Here is an 18,616-nt window from a genome sequence, read left to right as displayed (position 1 = left end):
ATCACCCACAGTGTATAGGATCCTTACATGACTAGACAAAATACAGAATTAAGTATATTCGTATTGAAATATTAGTATGTGTAGCATGAACGTCAGGCGTCCTTCATTTATAATCTCCTTGTTCTCAGGCTGAAACATTTGTGTAATGTGAATTGATAATATTTATCAGTATAAAATTAGAAGATGTGGTATTATTGCCATCGAAAGAACTATCCACCAAAAAGGGTAAAAATGTTGGCAAAATAAGATCAACGTGCACCTTCAGCAAGGAGGAAAGTTTAACGCAAACACCATAATGAGCTATACCACAGTATGATTGATTACAAGAAACCAAACAGCTTGATTTATGAAAAAAAATACCGAAGAAGAAGATATTTTATTTCCAATTATGAGCCCCAAAGTCCATAAACTTTACAACATTTATAATTTTCAAAATAAGAAAGCAAACGGCTTGATTTATGGAAAAATAATAACCCCAAAACAAACGTGACAGACAGCAACCAACAGATAGACTCGGGGCAGACATGTAAAGTATGCAATATCAAACATATGGGTGAGCTATCATCATTCTTTACTTTACCCGGTATGCCTTTGTAATTCCTACGAAGAATCAGACAGCTTTGAGAAGGTTCATGTCATTAATAATGTTTTAAACCGGTATGCCTTGACAGTTTCTACGAAGAATCAAACAGCTTTGAGAAGTTTCTTGTCCTTACAAATAAACTCATCATAGATACCAGGACTATAAATATAACCATATCAATGACAATTCATGTCAGCACAAAAAGTGCTGACTACTGGGCTTTAGATACAATCACTTTACCCGGTATACTTTGGCAGTCCCTACGAAGAATCAGACAGCAAAGACTAACGGAGAAGCCCTTTCTAACCACTTCGTAGTACATTACTGCTCGCTAAAACGGATTCACAGACACAAAGTGGCATGCCAACCTTGAATGTAAGACAATTGAAATTCTCACTGGCATGGTGGAGAAATCACGTACTACATCATACCATTCTATGGATAACGGGAACGCTGAGCTTTTCAACCGTTTTTTACCGAGTATGTTTGGTAAACTGAAACAACGCAGACAAAAAAACTGGAAAATACGCATAGCTAGATTGGTTCACGCCTACAACTGCTCCAAACAGACAATCGTATTAAAATGTTATTTTTCGCTTTTTTTAATTTTCCATGTACTCGTGTATAGATAACTTAAAGGTTCATTATATATGTCTTTGTATTGTAAATGTAAAGGCGTCCTATTCTATCCGAGATCAATCTTAAGATAACATTCTCATCTTATATTTAGACTGGCAATATGAATTTCACTACAATACGTAATTTGAATTTAAAGATTTACTTTTCTTGTATCTATATTTTGACAGGAGATTTTTAATTTATATAAACTTGTGATAAATGCAAATAAAATATGAAATACAATATGATAGTTCACTTCATTTTCTATTCTTAAAGAGGTTAAACATGTTTTAAATGTCTTTGGTTCACACAATGACATATACATGCATGTTAGTTGTAAATTCGAGTCAATATACTATACGATGTAACTGTGTTGTTGTTCTTAGAATTTGTCCATACGTGCACGCAAGAGGAGGTCTGAATATTGTTTTTATCTTACGCATCTACTCAATTCCATTGAAAAGATTATCTCGTAATCAATATTGGTGAATAAAAACGTTTAACCATCCAAATTATACGGTCTCTTAATATGTCTAGATAAGGTATAAATATATAGCAAAAATCAAAATAATGTCAAGGTTAATGCACAAGCTTGCCCCTGGTAAATTAATGTTTATCTAAATGTCCTTATTCTTCTGTTTGAAATAAAAGACAAACATTTCTTTACACTGCCAGATTTAAGAACTTGTGAATAATAATTTAGTGGATATCAGATCAAATTAATCAGATATCAGATTTAGCAACTGCATGTACATGACATACATGTATCTATGTTAATGAGTAGCAAATATAATACATCTAAAGGAGACTATTCATAACATCATTGGTTATTCAACACTGTAGCGCGGTTCCATATAATATTCTAACCAAATCATACATAATCATACCAAATTGTGACTTGCATGGATAGTTGTCTCATTGGCACTCTCTTTTTTGTCTATCACTTGACAAAATGATACCTATCTTTAACATATGAAGGACATGAATCTTTAAGCTCAAAGTACGTTATTTCATACATTGTATAACTTTCTAACATACATTGAATATATTTTCAAATTTCAAATGTTTTCTTAGAGGAATATATATGCTACATTGAAACATTGTCATAGAGAATACACATTGAAACATTGTGTCATAGAGAATACACATTGAAACATTGTGTCATAGAGAATACACATTGAAACATTGTGTCATAGAGAATACACATTGAAAATATTGTGTTGTTTCAGGGATTTTCTTAATTTAACACCATTTTTTTTATGCACAGTACCAGCAAAAAGCATCGTCTATGTTGACATGTGCTACCTACATGCCGTTCTGTTCAATGATTGTGAATGTTAAAAATCTTCATTTGTAATACTTTGTTCGCGTTTCCCTAACCCTTGTTCGTCATTTAGATTTCTAATTATAATGTTTAGTAAGGATGATAATGAATTCAAAGAAATCAATAGAAAAAACCCAATTGATAACCCATAAGGTCTTATCTGAGGACCCGGTTAGAATATCATATCAGCGCAGTGTCTGTCTAACTATAGTTCCATCGCGTTATACACCCCCCTTTTTTTGCAGGTATTTCATTCAGTCATATTATTATATTCTAAACCTACGTACAGCTGAAGACATTCAGTTTTATTTTAGATTTACAGTCATACAATGTTTACTTCACAATTATGTTTGCTATTAACCCTTTCTTTATATTTTCTTTGTGTTTTTTAAATGATTAATTTATTCACGTCTTTATAAATCACACTACTTGCACAGACAGCACCACGTCCCTTAATCTCACGTATAATACATTAAATGGTCTGATGTCACTTTCATAGTATAGATTATGGATATGATAATGAATTGATTATAAATAAGTTTCAAGGACATTATTAATATCCAGACACTGCGAGACCCGCTTTGGTTGAGGTCAAGGTCGTTAAACACCCCCTTTGAATGAGAATTGAAAATAATAAAATTAATGATAGACTATTCTTTTTGAAAGGAAGATTTAGCTCGAAAAAGATTAAAAAGATGACAATAAGATTCAAACACAGGGCAAGGTTGGTAGTATGAGAGAACCATTGTGTAGAATTTTGAAGTCTGGGTTTATTTTAGAATAAGGGTATATTTATCTAAAGTCATTTACTGATGCTCAGATTAAACATTGTACTACAGTGTAGTTTCCCTTCACAAATTTCATTTTAACGTCCATGTTGATGTACTCTTCTTGGGCCACAAAACCATCTGCAAAGTTTAAAGACCGAGACAGACGGGTCAATCTTCTTTTAACATATATATAATTATTGGTCAAGTGTTATAAATCTGTACTTTTCAATAACAGAATTCTGTATATGGATCTTTACTTTCTTTTACGTCGTTTGTTTTATTTTCTTAAAGGGTTGTCCTGAGACTACTATTATTCTCAGGGTTGACTGATAATTTGTTCCTTACAAACTTATTTCGTATATATTTAATCCATAGTTATTGAAATTGAAGATTGTGTGTCTTGTACGATTAGGTAACGGTTTAAAACAAACGAAGCGAAAATCGTATTGGCTTCTACTAATTATCTTGTATCTTTTATGGCGCCCTGAGCTCACTATTTAGTAAATAATTCATTAAAATCTACCTTTTGTAATTTATCTTTTATTATTTGACAGATTAAATGTAGAAATAGTTGATTATTTATACACACCTTTTGATACAGTTTTACGTTAAAAAAAACTACAATTTGAGTAGAAAACTGTTTTTCGTCAATAAATAGTTTGGTATCATATCTTACATGTTTTATAACATAATGATTGGGAAGTTACAGTTCTTAAGGTAGCACAATACAAAGATTTTTTTACTTCCAATCACTAACCTTTGAAATACTGTAACTTTCTTATGAATGCATTGAAAATAATAAAAGAGGTATATATAGGTAGATAAAAGATTAATCTTTTAAATGAATGCAATATATTTATTATGCAATCATTATGTAATCAATTATTATGTAATTAGTGGCAAAATCTGGGTAAGTTCACTTGAATGAATTTAGCTCTATCATCTCTTTAACTATACAGAAAATTTTAACGGAATCTTAATCAACACATCATGGGCTTCAAAAGGGTGTCTCAGATTGTCCCTATTGTATTCCATTCTCTCATAAATCACTAATTAATGTAAACATCATAACGACCTAAAAGAAGATAATGTTCAATTAGGTGTAAAATTTGTTCTATACATTCTATCTGAAATCTGAGACACCCTTTTGTAGATAATGACCATAGGGACAACATATAATAAAATCAACCCTCTAGGGATGCCTATGCAGAAGCTAATTTCATTTGAAAGTGGAAATTTGATGAAAAATATTTTAGACACAGTTAACATTATAATTGGTTACATAATTGTTGCATAATACTAACATTGCATTTGTTTGAAAGAGTAATCTGTTAGCTATCCAAAACTACCACTTTTATAAATTTTCAAGCATTATTAAGAAAGTTACAGCATTTTAAAACTTGGGAGTTGGAGTTATAAAATCTTTGTATTGTGCTACCTTAAGTATATAAGATCCTTAAGTACAATCAATATCAACATCAATATATAATGAGCAACAACAGTTACTATATTGGTACACATTGTACACAGCAGAGGCGGATCCAGAAATAATAAAAAGGGGGGAACCTAGGATAAAAAGGGAGGCCAACAATATTCCCCCATTCAAATGTTGTGATCGACAAAAAGGGGAGTCAAACCTCCGGGACCCCCGGATCCGCCATTGACACATTATATTACATATGTTCAAAAATGTACCACGAGAACGACTACAATGTGTTTCCCGACACAGATATCAATTTTATGAAATTTCTATAGAAATTAGTATTTGAATTTGCATATGGATTTAAAAATAAAATTGGTGTATGCGGATTTCTTTATACAGTAAATATTCCAAAAGAACAAATTGTAAAAGTATAGATGAGTACTCACATAAAGATTAAAAGAAGAGTAAATACAATCCCGAACAAGATAAACGACGTTACACATTCCATTTTTTATACAAACTATTTACAAAGAAAACTTGTCTTCCTTTAAACCGTTTTGCTCGCCACACCTGAGTAAGCTAAGCTTAATACACATAATTTTGATCTGTCGATCATCTTAATAAATACTTGAAAAAAAAATGTGATCTCGTGTTTCATTATAATAAGTCCGATGTTATCCACGATCTATTGTTAATGGGTTAACAAAAAACAAACATTATTTCCTTTTTACTTCCTTGTTCATAAAGAGATACGTGAATTTATATATATTGGCCCGGCGGTGGACACCTGTTGAACTAGCTCGAACATCAACCATCAATTGTTTATGTTTATATTTGTTTATTAGAGAAAGACCGGGCTAGGTTGGAGATAGAGGAATACAAATTAAAAGACTGCTTCAAATTTCCTAAACCATCCGGGTTTGATACCTTTTTTACGGGTTTATAATTAAAAAAAAGATCAGGAACTTCCAGATACACACATTCAATACAATTAAATACTAAAAAACTTGACAAGCTGCGGTCAATGTATTTATTGTTTCTTGCCGCTTGATTATTTTAGATGTTCGTGATAAGGAGACTACTGGTATAAGTTTATTAATTATTTTTTTTTATCTATGATAACATGCAGTAACAAAAAGTTTGTGAATATTAGTTGAAATAACTGTTTATGTTTATCATTTTGGCCAATCCTCTGATCGTTTTGAAATGAATTACTTCGTCAAATCTTGTCAATAGTGTGATTTGCCACATTCAAGTCCAGTAATATTGTCATAAAATTGCGAACCTATATTATTACGTGGTATTTCGTATGATAACTCGCCCCATTCTTTTTATTTTGACAAAGACTAAGGAACTTAAATGAAAATTAAAAAAAGTTAGGTCTCTTGTGGAGAGTTGTCTCACTGGCAATCATACCACTTCTTTTTTTTTTTTACAGCGGATGACCGTGAGGGTATTTCGGTGCATTGCTGATGCCTAGATTTCCATTTATTAACTTTCGTGTTGGATTTTTAATCTATCTATAAACATGATTAATACGAGGAAATCATCGAGTGCAAAATATCATTCCTTATCGCTTTTTATTAATTCATTTCTTCAATGAATATGCATCAAATATGTTTTTAGAAGATTTTAATATTAAAATAAAGGTAAAAAAAAATCATAAATATCTATGCACACGCATGCGGAAGAATATATGTATATTTCAAGAACGTTTGCATCATCTCCCATGCAGAGTTATCGAACTTTGTGATCTCTAAAGGGATGATAACTCTACGTGAGAGATTAAATATTTTGCGGGAAAATATGAATGCCTACTCAAATCCAATCATTTAGAAAAATCAAATTATTACAGAAGAGTGTCGACCATGCACTTGCACTGCACTATTAATAATATAGCAGAATATAATTATATACACATGTGTGAACATTATATTTACATGTTACGGTAATATACAAATATTAATATACTCAGAAGTCCATTACTAGCCGTGACTACTAATGGACTTCTTATATAATATATAGCATCAAACCAGAGTATACTGATTTGTATCACTACAATATAATAGCTATTACGGTGAGGTGGAATTCCGTCATTAATTTATCATCCACGCACGAACTTGTCTCAGAAAAAATGTACATTAACCTCACTTTTAGATTTAAAGAGATGTGATATTTTTTTCCGAGACAAGTGCTTGTCGGACCATTCACAAGAACTTGCGGTCATCCGATGTTCAGTACTTTGGTACTTTGATTTATATTTGACATTACACATGACCCGTGTAACCTAGACTTCATGCCCGTTAACATTGCTGTTTGGCTTTTATAAACTGGTAACCAAGAAATCAACACCATGTAACCTGCCATATCTTCGCTTTTACTATAAGCATAAAATATAGACAAAATATTTAGGTTTGTTTTTCTTAGCATTTTTGTTGAGGCAGTACCTCAGAACAGTGCTGAAAAGGGAAATAGCATACTGATATGAACGGAGGAGGTGTGAAAGACATGCGTCAACGTCACAGGGATCCAACAACACAGAAAAGATAATTACCCAGCAACAGATTACACAACAAATTTCTTGAGTTAAAAAAATGACTTTTAAGATTAATGAATATTTAAAGGAAATTAAAAACCAACTGTGATGGCCCATCGACACTTAGATAATTATCAGATTTCAGAACAGAACAAAACATTTATTTTTGCTTATTATTATTATGATTATTCAATTTATTTTAATTTTAATTTTATAAATGATTTGTCATATCTTGAAAGCAACTGAGTATTTGTTGAATATAAAGAATAGTAATCGAAACCCAATATATTAATCTTCATATATTTAAAGTACAAATAAAATTACTTATTCTGAGCCAACCAAAGCAATATGAAAAATGTTTAAAAGTAGTAAAATTGTTCAATCCACAAATATTATACAGGTGAAGGTTTCGTGTATCTCTTTGATGATACTTCAAGGCTTTATTTAACTTAGAACCTCTCTGAGTTTGGGACATGCTATAGAATTCATCACGGAGATACAACACTATCACAATGTATAATGACATCAATATATAAATATTTATATCATTTTTATGTGTCACTAATTCTTTGTATAGCAAAATTTAAATATCTTTTAATAGGCCGATCTCAAAATATGTGTCCATGAGAAAGGTATAAAAGATCTTACCGCAGCTCCTTAACAAAGAAGGGGGGATAAAACTTTTACACCATCAAGTTTGGCGTTCTTTTTCGTAATTTCTGTTTTGACCAAAAGCTTACGTTTGTTAAATGAATATAAGAAATGAAGCGATAATACCAAGGCAACATATACAACTAACTTGGTCTAAAACAAAAAGATTTGACACAATTCGTCAGAAGTTCCATTGATAACTGTATACTGATCTCTAATCTAAACTAATACTTGTCTGTTAAACTTTAGTTATACAATCTCTAGTACTGATATTTTATATCAACTTATACTATAATTCTCAATATTCAATTATCAAAATATGTTTACTTGTATTTAACTTCCAAGTTGTAATTTATACAGATATTATAATTTTAAAAGTAAACAAGAAATATCTCCATATCAAAATGTTTAACGTGCACCACCGATTTCCGTGTCAATGACTCTATCTGTGTTTCCCGAATAACTAAAATTACAGTTGCTAGTATCAAGCTTTAACAGACAAACAATCTGAACGGTTGTAACCTCAGTTTTAGAACAAGTTCATTATAGCAATATGAAAGGTATACATTCTTGTAAATTAATTCAGTCTGTGTCCTTTTCTTTTTTATTCTGAACTAAAGACAATGATGTCCCCATTCCCGAAAACGTTATGCATGCCTTCTTGTATTGTATATATAAAAAAGACGATGTGGTAGGATTGCCAATGAGACAACTCTCCACGAGATTCCCAAATGACACAGACTATAGGTCACAGTAAGGCCTTCAACAATGAGCAAAGCCCACACCGCATAGTCAGTTATAAAGGCACTGAAATGACAATGTAAAACAATTCAAACGAGAAAACTAACGACCTTATGTATGTAATATAGTTAACTTGGGTCATAGTTTTATTCGTGGGAGGACCGAAATATGTTTTAGATCGGTTTAATGTTTAAACTAACAAACAGGGTGCATGTAGTTATCTGGTGAAATAAGGCTTAATCTATAAGGCTATAAACACAGAACCAAACTATGATGTATATTGTTGAACGAACGATATCTTAATAGTTATATATATATATATATATATATATATATATATATATATATATATATATATATATATATATATATATATATATATATATATATATATATATATATCTATGTAGAACAAAAAATCAAGACATTGAATTTATTTTAAACGTATTGAAACAATTTAGGTTATGCCGTCAAAAAGATATATGATGTGATATGAGTGCCAATGAGACACCTCTCCATCTAAGTCACAATTTATAAAAATAAACCATTATAGGTCTTCAACACGGAGCCTTGGCTCACATGGAACAGTTATACAGAGCCCACAAACTGACTAATGTAAAACCATAGCATTCAAGCATCAAAAACATCAGTAGAACCTATATAAAAAACGAAACACTTATGAACCACATTGATCAACACTGACTCAAGACAGGTACAAACAAATGCAGCAGGTTTAAACGTTTTAACAGACGTCAACCTTCACCATAACCCGAAACATCACAACCAAAGTCTAGTTATTTGGGCAGACGGTTACCACAACAATTATATATATATCAACTGAAGGGGTTATGTATCAGAAACAAGGGGTGGCTTTACCTCGAGAATATCACATACAAGTAATAGCAGAAACTTTCTGTAAATTACACATTTGTTTTGCATAGGAAAGGACGAAGTTAATGCATGGAAATAAAGTTTAAGAGAATTCCGACTAGCAGATGAATATCGAATGTTCTAATAATTGATCAGGAAGCACAAAGTTATTTCACCTATTCTCTCGTTTTACTTCTATAATGCGTAATACGTAAATTGTATGCTACACCCATCGACGTTTGCGGTCGACTGCTTGTTTAAAATAGAATAGCGATAATAATTGCCGTTAATTATACAATTTAACTGGTTTTTACAGGATGTTTTACCAACAAGCGTGTTTTTGATTAAATCTATACCACTTTTAAAATGCACAAACTTTGTGTCATTTAATGCCGCAAAAATTCAAGTGTGATGATTTTATGGCCATTTGATAGCTCTATTTAAAAACCGGACCATCTAATAATATATTTCAAAAGATCACTCTGACACTGCACAGCATTATATAAACTATCTACCAGGGACTTTCTATACTAACTTGGTATACAAAGTCTCTGTATCTACGTATACGCATTAATCATTGTTTGCAAGTTCAACTTGATTTATTTCCGGCATGGTTTTTCCGTTAAATATTTTTCTTTTGGTCAGATAAACGAGTTTGACCACAGTATCTAAGATTTATCAGTGATAAATAAAAACAGGCCACTCAGCAATAACCGAACAGGAAGGAATTCTGTACGAGGTTTCAAAAACAAAACAAAGTATTATGAATAGCAGGTATTAAACAAAGGCTCGGGGGGGCCACTTGCTATATATTTAGTGGTAGGGATGAGCCGCTGGAATAGGTCACTTTTTCATGCTCTATGATATATGAAAAGGGTGAGAAATTCAGATTAAATATATCAATAGGTTGCTATTATCACTTGCTTGATTATATCATAAGTATCTGAAACTTATCAGATGTCCGTATTTATTCTTGATGCGGTTAAACCACAGTCGTAAATGCATCAGTTATTTGTCAAACCAATTAAACTCTATTTATTCTGATGTGGTATTTCCACTGATGCCAGTGATAGATGCAATAAATCCAACTATTTTGACATTTGCACCTAATTAACATTCAAGGGTTTGTATACATAAAACATAACAATTATTTAAAGAAATTCCATTGTGACAGTGTCCTTTAAGAGGGAACGGCAATGAAACTTTTTATCAGTTTTTAATTGATATTTAAACATGTTAAAATCAGTGAAGGTGTTACACTCTGGGTGATATTACATTTATCTGACCACAGATGTAATACCATCTATGATCTGACCAAACGTCTTTTATATGTATGGTATTTTGGAATTGAAATATCTTCATAAAGATGTAAAATGGGCAATCAGAAAAAAGTGTTTAAGATGTGACGAATTTATTGGAAAAGAAGGTGTTATTATTGCGACTATTTTGCTTCTTAACAAGATGATGAGCGGGGAAAATATTGAAATATATCTATAGGTCTGTTTTTTGTTAATTAATATATGACAAGGTATATATTTTTTATTAACAAAATATATGAAAAGGGTGGGGTACTTGATGTCTCAGCTGCTCACCCCTACCAAAAAAAGTTTGAAGTGGCCCCCCCGAGAACAAAGGTTGAATAGTAGAACTCTTACGATTATTTTACACCAATATTTATACTCACAAGTAAGACAAGGTGAGAAAGATTATAATTCCAATTAGGACAGTTGATATTATGCTTTCCATTTTGTTTCACAAAATAACAAACTGAATACAAAAAAATGTGTAGCTTTAAATACCCGTTTTATCGATACACACGATCTAGTTTAACGGTTACTCATCTATTGTTTGAAAATTAAATGCGTTTGAATCACGTAATTATATGTCATATATATAAGATATACTTTAAAGGTGGTATAATTGCTTCACGAGATTGACAATTAAGGTAAATAAATTACTAGGTATTTTTTTTAGTGGGACGATTTTCTTGGAGGAAACCTCAATAGAATTAGAAATGGAAATAAAACCGCGAACGTTAAAAAAACTGAGGACTGCACAATATAAATACCATCATGGTGTCTTAATACTTTCACTTCTATTAAAAAATAGAAACTTATTAACACCAGATGCTACTGTCATAGATATGTAGTACCGCTAATTTTATCTTATGTTACACAGTACTGTAGTTTTAAAATGTTTTTTCATAGTTGTCGAAAGAAAAAAAGTTGCCAATGTATATTAAGATTATAGATTAAAAATTCAGAGATAATCATTTCCCGCCAAATTTTCGATGGCTTATGTTTTAAAAACATGGACACGGCCCCTTCCTTTTTTCAGCTTTTTTTAAGTCCCATATTATTCATATAAGACTATCAATTTATAACAGTCTTTTAAAGTTTGTTATTTTAAAACAGATCAGCGAACATCCTTAAGTCATTGTGAGCTCATAAACAAATAAAAACCAAACTTTATCATAACTGTATCCTACACCAACGAACCGGAGTCGTGTATCTTCACATTAAAAAGTCTACCCTTTAAATTCCATTATTCTGAACATTAAATACAATAGTATTTATATTTTTATACACATAATGTATTAATTCTCCGCTTACCCCCAAGATAATATTTTGAACATTTGAATGAAATGAAGATTCTCAATACGTTAAGTCAATCAATAATTCGAAATAATATTTGAACCAACAGTATGTTCCTTTGTAAAATCAGACAAGAAGTAAGATGTATTAAAGTTCAAAACTATAATATTTTTATTTTTACTTATCCGACAATCAAAGAACTATCCTCTAAAATTTAGTTTAAACCAAAAGAAATCAACGTAGTTTATAATCGTCTTAAAAATATCCACTCCAATAACCCCTTAATATGAAGTGTCAACCTAAAATAGCAATCCTAAGTATGATTTGTATAGGGCTGAAAATCTATCATTTTTTATTTTCACTTCCGAAGACAAGTTAGTGTTTTTTTCAACAGGAAGTCCCAATGTTATGTTATAATCATAGAAGTACAACAGAAAATGAAAAGATACAACTGCCACATATAAATAACATAAAGGATTACAAGACTACATCTTTCTCAAAGTTTCATACATTACCATAAAGTAAGAAAAAAACATTAAAACCTTAGAAAGAGAACATGCATTGTATGTAGATAGCAGTGGCGGATCCAGAAATTTTCACAAGTGGGGGCCCACTGACTGCCTAAGAGGATGTTCGCTCCAGTCACGCTTCAGTGATTCCCTATATAAGCAACCAAATTTTTCAATCCGCTTCTGGATAGAACTGCTCGAATACAGGGTGTTAGGAAAGCTAACCCCAATATCCGCCGTCAATACAAGCCAGCCTGTATGTTCGAAACACATAGTTATCTGCTACTCAATAACTAAAATGTCCTGACAATACATCATCGCAAGATGAAGGGAACAAAACGCTTTAACTGTACAAAAGGTTTTGCTTTACTATATATTTTCAGGATCGCGTATTGTTAGGACAGTATTATACCAGTTTATAATATAAAACGTATGATTTAATTTGTGTAAACCAGTTAGACCTATTTGTAATATTAAACTTCTCATTCCAGTGTTTAAAAATATCTTATCAAGAATTCAATTACAAAGACGTTGTTCTAATTATTAAAATATCTAGTAACACATTGCCAATATTAATATGGAGTACATATTTTAAACTTATGGTGTCATTTATATTCTTAGTATTTCCTATTAAACTAGTACAACTGCTTTCCTGGAAACGAATGTAGTATACGTCGTAGCCAGCTTTAAATAATCATATGAGTAATGGCTTATACGATAAAACTACGAAGGACCGAAAGGGACATCAAGTTGTTTACATTCGTCACTTTTAACTTGACATTTCTCATTCCAATGTTTACATTTTGTCCCTGGCAAGTTGGTATAGAGAAGTGTCACGTTTGAACTGAAAATTGTCAGGTTGGAAGTTAGTAATGTCAAATTGGATGTAAGAAATGTTGAAATGATAATGATCGAGTAATTTAAAGTCTTATGTAGACGAAACGCGCATCTGGCGTATTAAATTATAATCCTGGTACCTTTGATAACTATTTTAAAGTATATATATATATATATAATGTCCCTACTTGTCTGTTCTATACAAGTACAACACTACCTCTGCTGGTGTATTCTAAAGCTTTTTGAAAAAAAATATCATATCCAAAGTAACGATTATAAGAGACTAAGATAAAAAGAATGAAAACGTTTGTATATATGTAGGTTAAATAGAACAAATGTAAATGTTAATCCTAAAATATTGTCCACATACAGATAACATTAAATCAAATAACTTTCCAAGAAAAACAGTTTTGATTTTGTCTGAATAATTTATAATGGGACTGTAAAACAATTAGTTAATTAATTTATAATGGGACTGTAAAACAATTAGTTAATTTAAACTAAAGCCAAATACGTTGTACTAAAGTTCCACACTTGAAAATTTACAATCTTGCTCTACAAAATTCCAGTGTGAGGTTATGCTAGGATAATATATCCATTCCATTCCAAAATGTGTAATCATATCAAATATAATATACTTATTAACTGATAGCCAACAATAGATTGATTGATTGTTGGCTGCTTAACGTCCAGTGGCAAATATTTCACGCATATTCAGGACGATCCAACAATAGATATACCAGAGGTATCCATATGATATATGTACTTACAAATACAGAACACAAATAATACTTATTCCAAGCAGTATAGTTGAAGTAAATAGGTCCATGATGAATAAAAAGAGGGTAGGTCTATATTATACAAAATCTAACATAACAGTACGGGTTGAGATATAAAGATGAAATAGGATTATATACGGAAATTTGATTTTTGTAGATGACAATATTTGACAATAAACTGTTCTAAACATGAGGAAGTGTTTGAGTGAGTCGAATTACTAAGAATAGAACTTGATAAACAATAATAGATTAGATAAGGAAAAGATAGCTTAAACTCTATCCGTTTAAAGTACGTTTGAACGTGAAAAAAACATCGTCAATTCTATATGGAAGTTGAAAATAAACCAAATCAGAGCATATATATACTAACATGTAACATATGTAACAATTATGTTAGAATAATATCAAAACTTAACATTCTATTGATGATTTTCCTGATTTCGACTTTCACATCTATTAAAAAACTAGTAATGCCAACCTCACGGATAGTCAAGGTCGTTAAAGACCACCCTCATCAACTATTAAAACACCATATTACATTTTTTTAAAGGCGTGCTATAAGGTTTAGTTAATTACTACAGATATTCTTGTGAATTATCATGCATTCTGAAATGAATAACTTCGTTAAGTTGATGACCGGTTATTACTATTAACAGACCCCCTGCAAAGCAGATCAATGGAATGTCATGAATTATTTCAGAAAACTGCATTTAAATAAGCATTTCTTTAATTTCTGTTAAGTTTAAAACAAATGATAACGGCCCGCGGTGTTACCATTGTCACTTCAGGTGTTGGTGGCATGCTAGGAGATGTCAAATACTATTATCCTGATTTAGAGTAATTTCTCGCAATTTGATTAGCTGATATTGTCCTAATAAATTTCAGTACAATTTTTTATCACGTCAATTGGAATTATCTCCCTTATTTATTACGTCAATTGGAATTATCCCCCTTATACCATTGACCTAATAAAAAAACAAAAAACAATTGAGTTGCTTTGTAGTCATAATATTTTTTATTTTTCACATTTTTTTATTTAACATCTAAAATATATTTATTGATATTGTCCTAACATTGAATTTGAATATAATAATATGTAATATAACAAAATCAGGATAAATTCGTTACACAGTGTTCAATTGTCCTAATACGGAATTTATCGGGTCAATAAAATTCATATCGGGTTTGGCTTCGCCTCACCCGATATGAATTTTATTGACCCGATAAATTCTCGTATTAGGACAATTGCACACTGTGTTACTAATATTACACGGATGTTAAGCAAGTAAGTGTGATCATGGCCATGGAAAAGACGTACAAAATTGTATAATTTTTGTTTTGGACATTCGGACTGATTTCTAATATCATTTAAAATTTCTGTTTAATGTTTTCATACAATTTTATTTTAAATACAACAGACAATGCGTTATGATTTACATTCTTAAATGTTAACTGTGCGTGTTACTTTTTTAATCTGAAATTGTGTGAAAGCGCTACTAGGTATTATGTTAACTGATGCTACTTTTATATTTTTTATTTTAAATTCGCTAATGTTTATATATTACATTGTTTATACTTTTCAATATCTATTTTAGCAGTTCTTGTTCAGTACATGAATAAATCCGTATTTCAATTTACGTCTATTGTTACTTTTTAAGTACTTGTTGTATGTTTTTAAAGTTTGTCAACTTTATCATTACGTAATCTTAATTCTTTGGCAACCTGTAAACATTGTCATTTTTGTTTTGTTTTGTCGACTGAAGTTAGTGTAAGTCTACAGTCAGAGTCAGCCTTTTGAACTGACATCATTCGTTCATTTAAAGTGTAAATAAAAATACATAAAGTCATGGTTAGTATTCGCTCTACCAGTGCTTATATACACTTTATTTATACTCTTGTGAATAGTTGCATTTCATTTGTTTCCGTTTGATGAAATCAAAGCATGAAAAACAAAATTATAACAATATTCACTATTTTAACTAAAACTTACTGGTTTAACTTTAACCTATAATGGTTTACTTTTTAAATTGTTATTTGTATGGAGAGTTGTCTCATTGGCACTCACACCACATCTTCATATATCTATGGTATAAGAAAACTGGAATCATTCATATTAAAACAAACCAGCTTAGGCTACAGCATTCAACATTGCACTTAAGAAAGTGAAAAGCATAATTCTATCTAAATAATAAATAAAACCAATCCGTAACATAACAAAACAAAACAAGTTGATAATTAAAAAAAACATGAGTGATTGGTTGTTTTTTTAAAAAGCTACGTTTAAGCGCCAACTTTAGTCTATTTCGTGGCGGCGAATTCTTATGGATGGAGGAAGCCGGGTTGCCCGGAAAAACACCGACATTCGATAGGGAAACTGACAACCCTAGTCAATTAGGAGTAGAGTTGAGTGTATTAACACGATCAGGGAACTCACGAGCTCAGTTTTGACTGACTAGTGATTACAGTAGTGTCCACTAAGACCACTCTTTTCTTCCCAAAACAACAAAACGAAATATTGAAAGAGTAACTGGAAAGATTCAGGTAGAAAGAAGTAGGTAGGCCCAGTAAGACCCCTTTTTGGCCACAAATATAGCAGTTATACAAAATTGTTAAAATGTAAACTTTTAACAAATTATTTGAAAGTAGAAGATTTCTGTTACATATATATACATATGGGCTGTTTTTGACAATACAATGCACATTATCGCGTACTAGCATCATTAAGTCATGCTAAATTACTGAAATTTTAGCATTTGATTAATTTGTCTGAAATGGAAGTGGTTGCATTTGTGTTCATTCTTAATATTTAAATCTAAGTTATATTTGATGATAATACATATTGGGGTCTTTTATAGCTGACCTTACGGTATGGGCTTTGTTTAAGGCTGTTAATGATAATACATATTGGGGCCATTTATAGCTGACTTTACGGTATGGGCTTTGTTTAAGGCTGTACAGTGACCTATACTTGTTAATTTGTGTGTCAGTTTGGTGTCTTATGGAGAGTTGTCGCATTTGCAATCATACCACATCTTCTTTTTTTTTTTAAATAACATATATGAAGGTCAAGAATGAACACGGATGCTGCCACTTTCATTTTTGACAAAAATCATCTGACATATAATGGCATGTTTGATAGATTTTTCATATTTAAGCTTGAATTTGAGCGTCTGTAATGGCTAAATCAATTCAAATCTTTCCATAAACTAACTGAATAGACTGAAGTATGACTGAATAGACTGAAGTAGAATTGAATAGACTGAAGTAGAACTGAATAGACTGAAGTAGAACTGAATAGACTGAAGTAGAACTGAATAGACTGAAGTAGACACTTGCGTGTTTAAAAAGTGTACAAAATTTTTCATCAGATGAACCCGAATTTTGAGGACTTACCAGACCTACTCCTTTGTAATTCATTAAAAATAAAACGTTTGCACTATTGTAGCAATTTTCTAAATCCTTTTAATGTTTTTGTCTTGTAAAATAAACGATAAAGTAAACACAGATTATTACTTTTCTTTAACAATTTTGTATATCTAATCAAACTGCTGAAATAGACAGTAACATACCGTACTACATGTACATGTAATAACAAGATGATGATGTCAGATGGATGGATGTTTAACTTAAGCAGCAACGTTAATGCATACGCGTATGGCTAAAATACTCATATGGTCCAGAACAAAGATAAATGTATTAACCATGATTTGTACTGAACGGTCGGATTTTTAACGTACTAGTGCATAAAGTAATAGTCCCATCATGTTTAATTTTATTGAGAACTAATAAATGCTGGATTTTATCCATTCAAATACCAGCACAGAGTGGTTATGGTTGTAGACTTATATTGTCAAACAGTATGTATAATTTTAATGTGACAAATTTTATGGGCATTATCCAAACAATTTGTAGTATGCTTACTAACTCATAACTCATTTATTAGTGATCATGGATGATATTTTATTACCACTTTATAATAGGCGAGTGTAATATTTGAAAAAGGCGTCTAGTTAAGGACTTTAATGCACCCACCTAACACACGGCTAATTTTTGTTTTAAATGAAAGAATAATGATTAAACTTTGATTTTTGCCCGGTCGTCACAAAATCGTAAGGTGCAGTTTTTGTAAAATTGACGTTTATTTCAGAAATTAGTTGAAAATTATAAAATTACGACATGTTTTTCAAGCAAAGGAAATAAGTCGTATCTCTTCTTTTAGACAGAATAATTAAGTGAATTAGATTCTTAAAATAATGAAAAACAATATTTATAACTGTAACTCCGCATGCTTTTGCATTCCTTCTAAATATTTGACATTTTGTACCAAAATTTTCATAATCCAGACCTTTTCGGATCTACAATTAAATTTTTATTAAATGTT

At 31.0% G+C, this 18,616-nt stretch overlaps 1 protein-coding gene across 4 annotated transcripts in view; it reads right to left on the bottom strand.

The window, feature by feature from the left end:
* LOC143082340 (cytochrome P450 3A13-like) overlaps nt 1–14,351 on the bottom strand; it is a 30,515-nt gene extending 16,164 nt beyond the window's left edge. Inside the window, exon 1 of one of the 4 annotated variants that reach the window (XM_076257983.1) lies at nt 14,227–14,351. In XM_076257983.1, the coding sequence (XP_076114098.1) occupies nt 14,227–14,285 (59 nt within the window). In that variant the 5' untranslated portion in view covers nt 14,286–14,351. Of the gene's footprint in view, nt 1–5,164; nt 5,311–11,200; nt 11,345–12,128; nt 12,167–14,226 lie in introns of those variants that run through there. The other 3 variants (XM_076257984.1, XM_076257982.1, XM_076257981.1) reach the window with 3 other exon arrangements.
* Between the last annotated feature and the right edge of the window lie 4,265 nt (nt 14,352–18,616).

Source organism: Mytilus galloprovincialis, chromosome 7, assembly GCF_965363235.1.
Source record: "Mytilus galloprovincialis chromosome 7, xbMytGall1.hap1.1, whole genome shotgun sequence".
Taxonomy (NCBI): domain Eukaryota; kingdom Metazoa; phylum Mollusca; class Bivalvia; order Mytilida; family Mytilidae; genus Mytilus; species Mytilus galloprovincialis.
The sequence above is the reverse complement of the archived record's forward strand: the minus strand, read 5'-3'. Positions and strand labels throughout refer to the sequence as shown.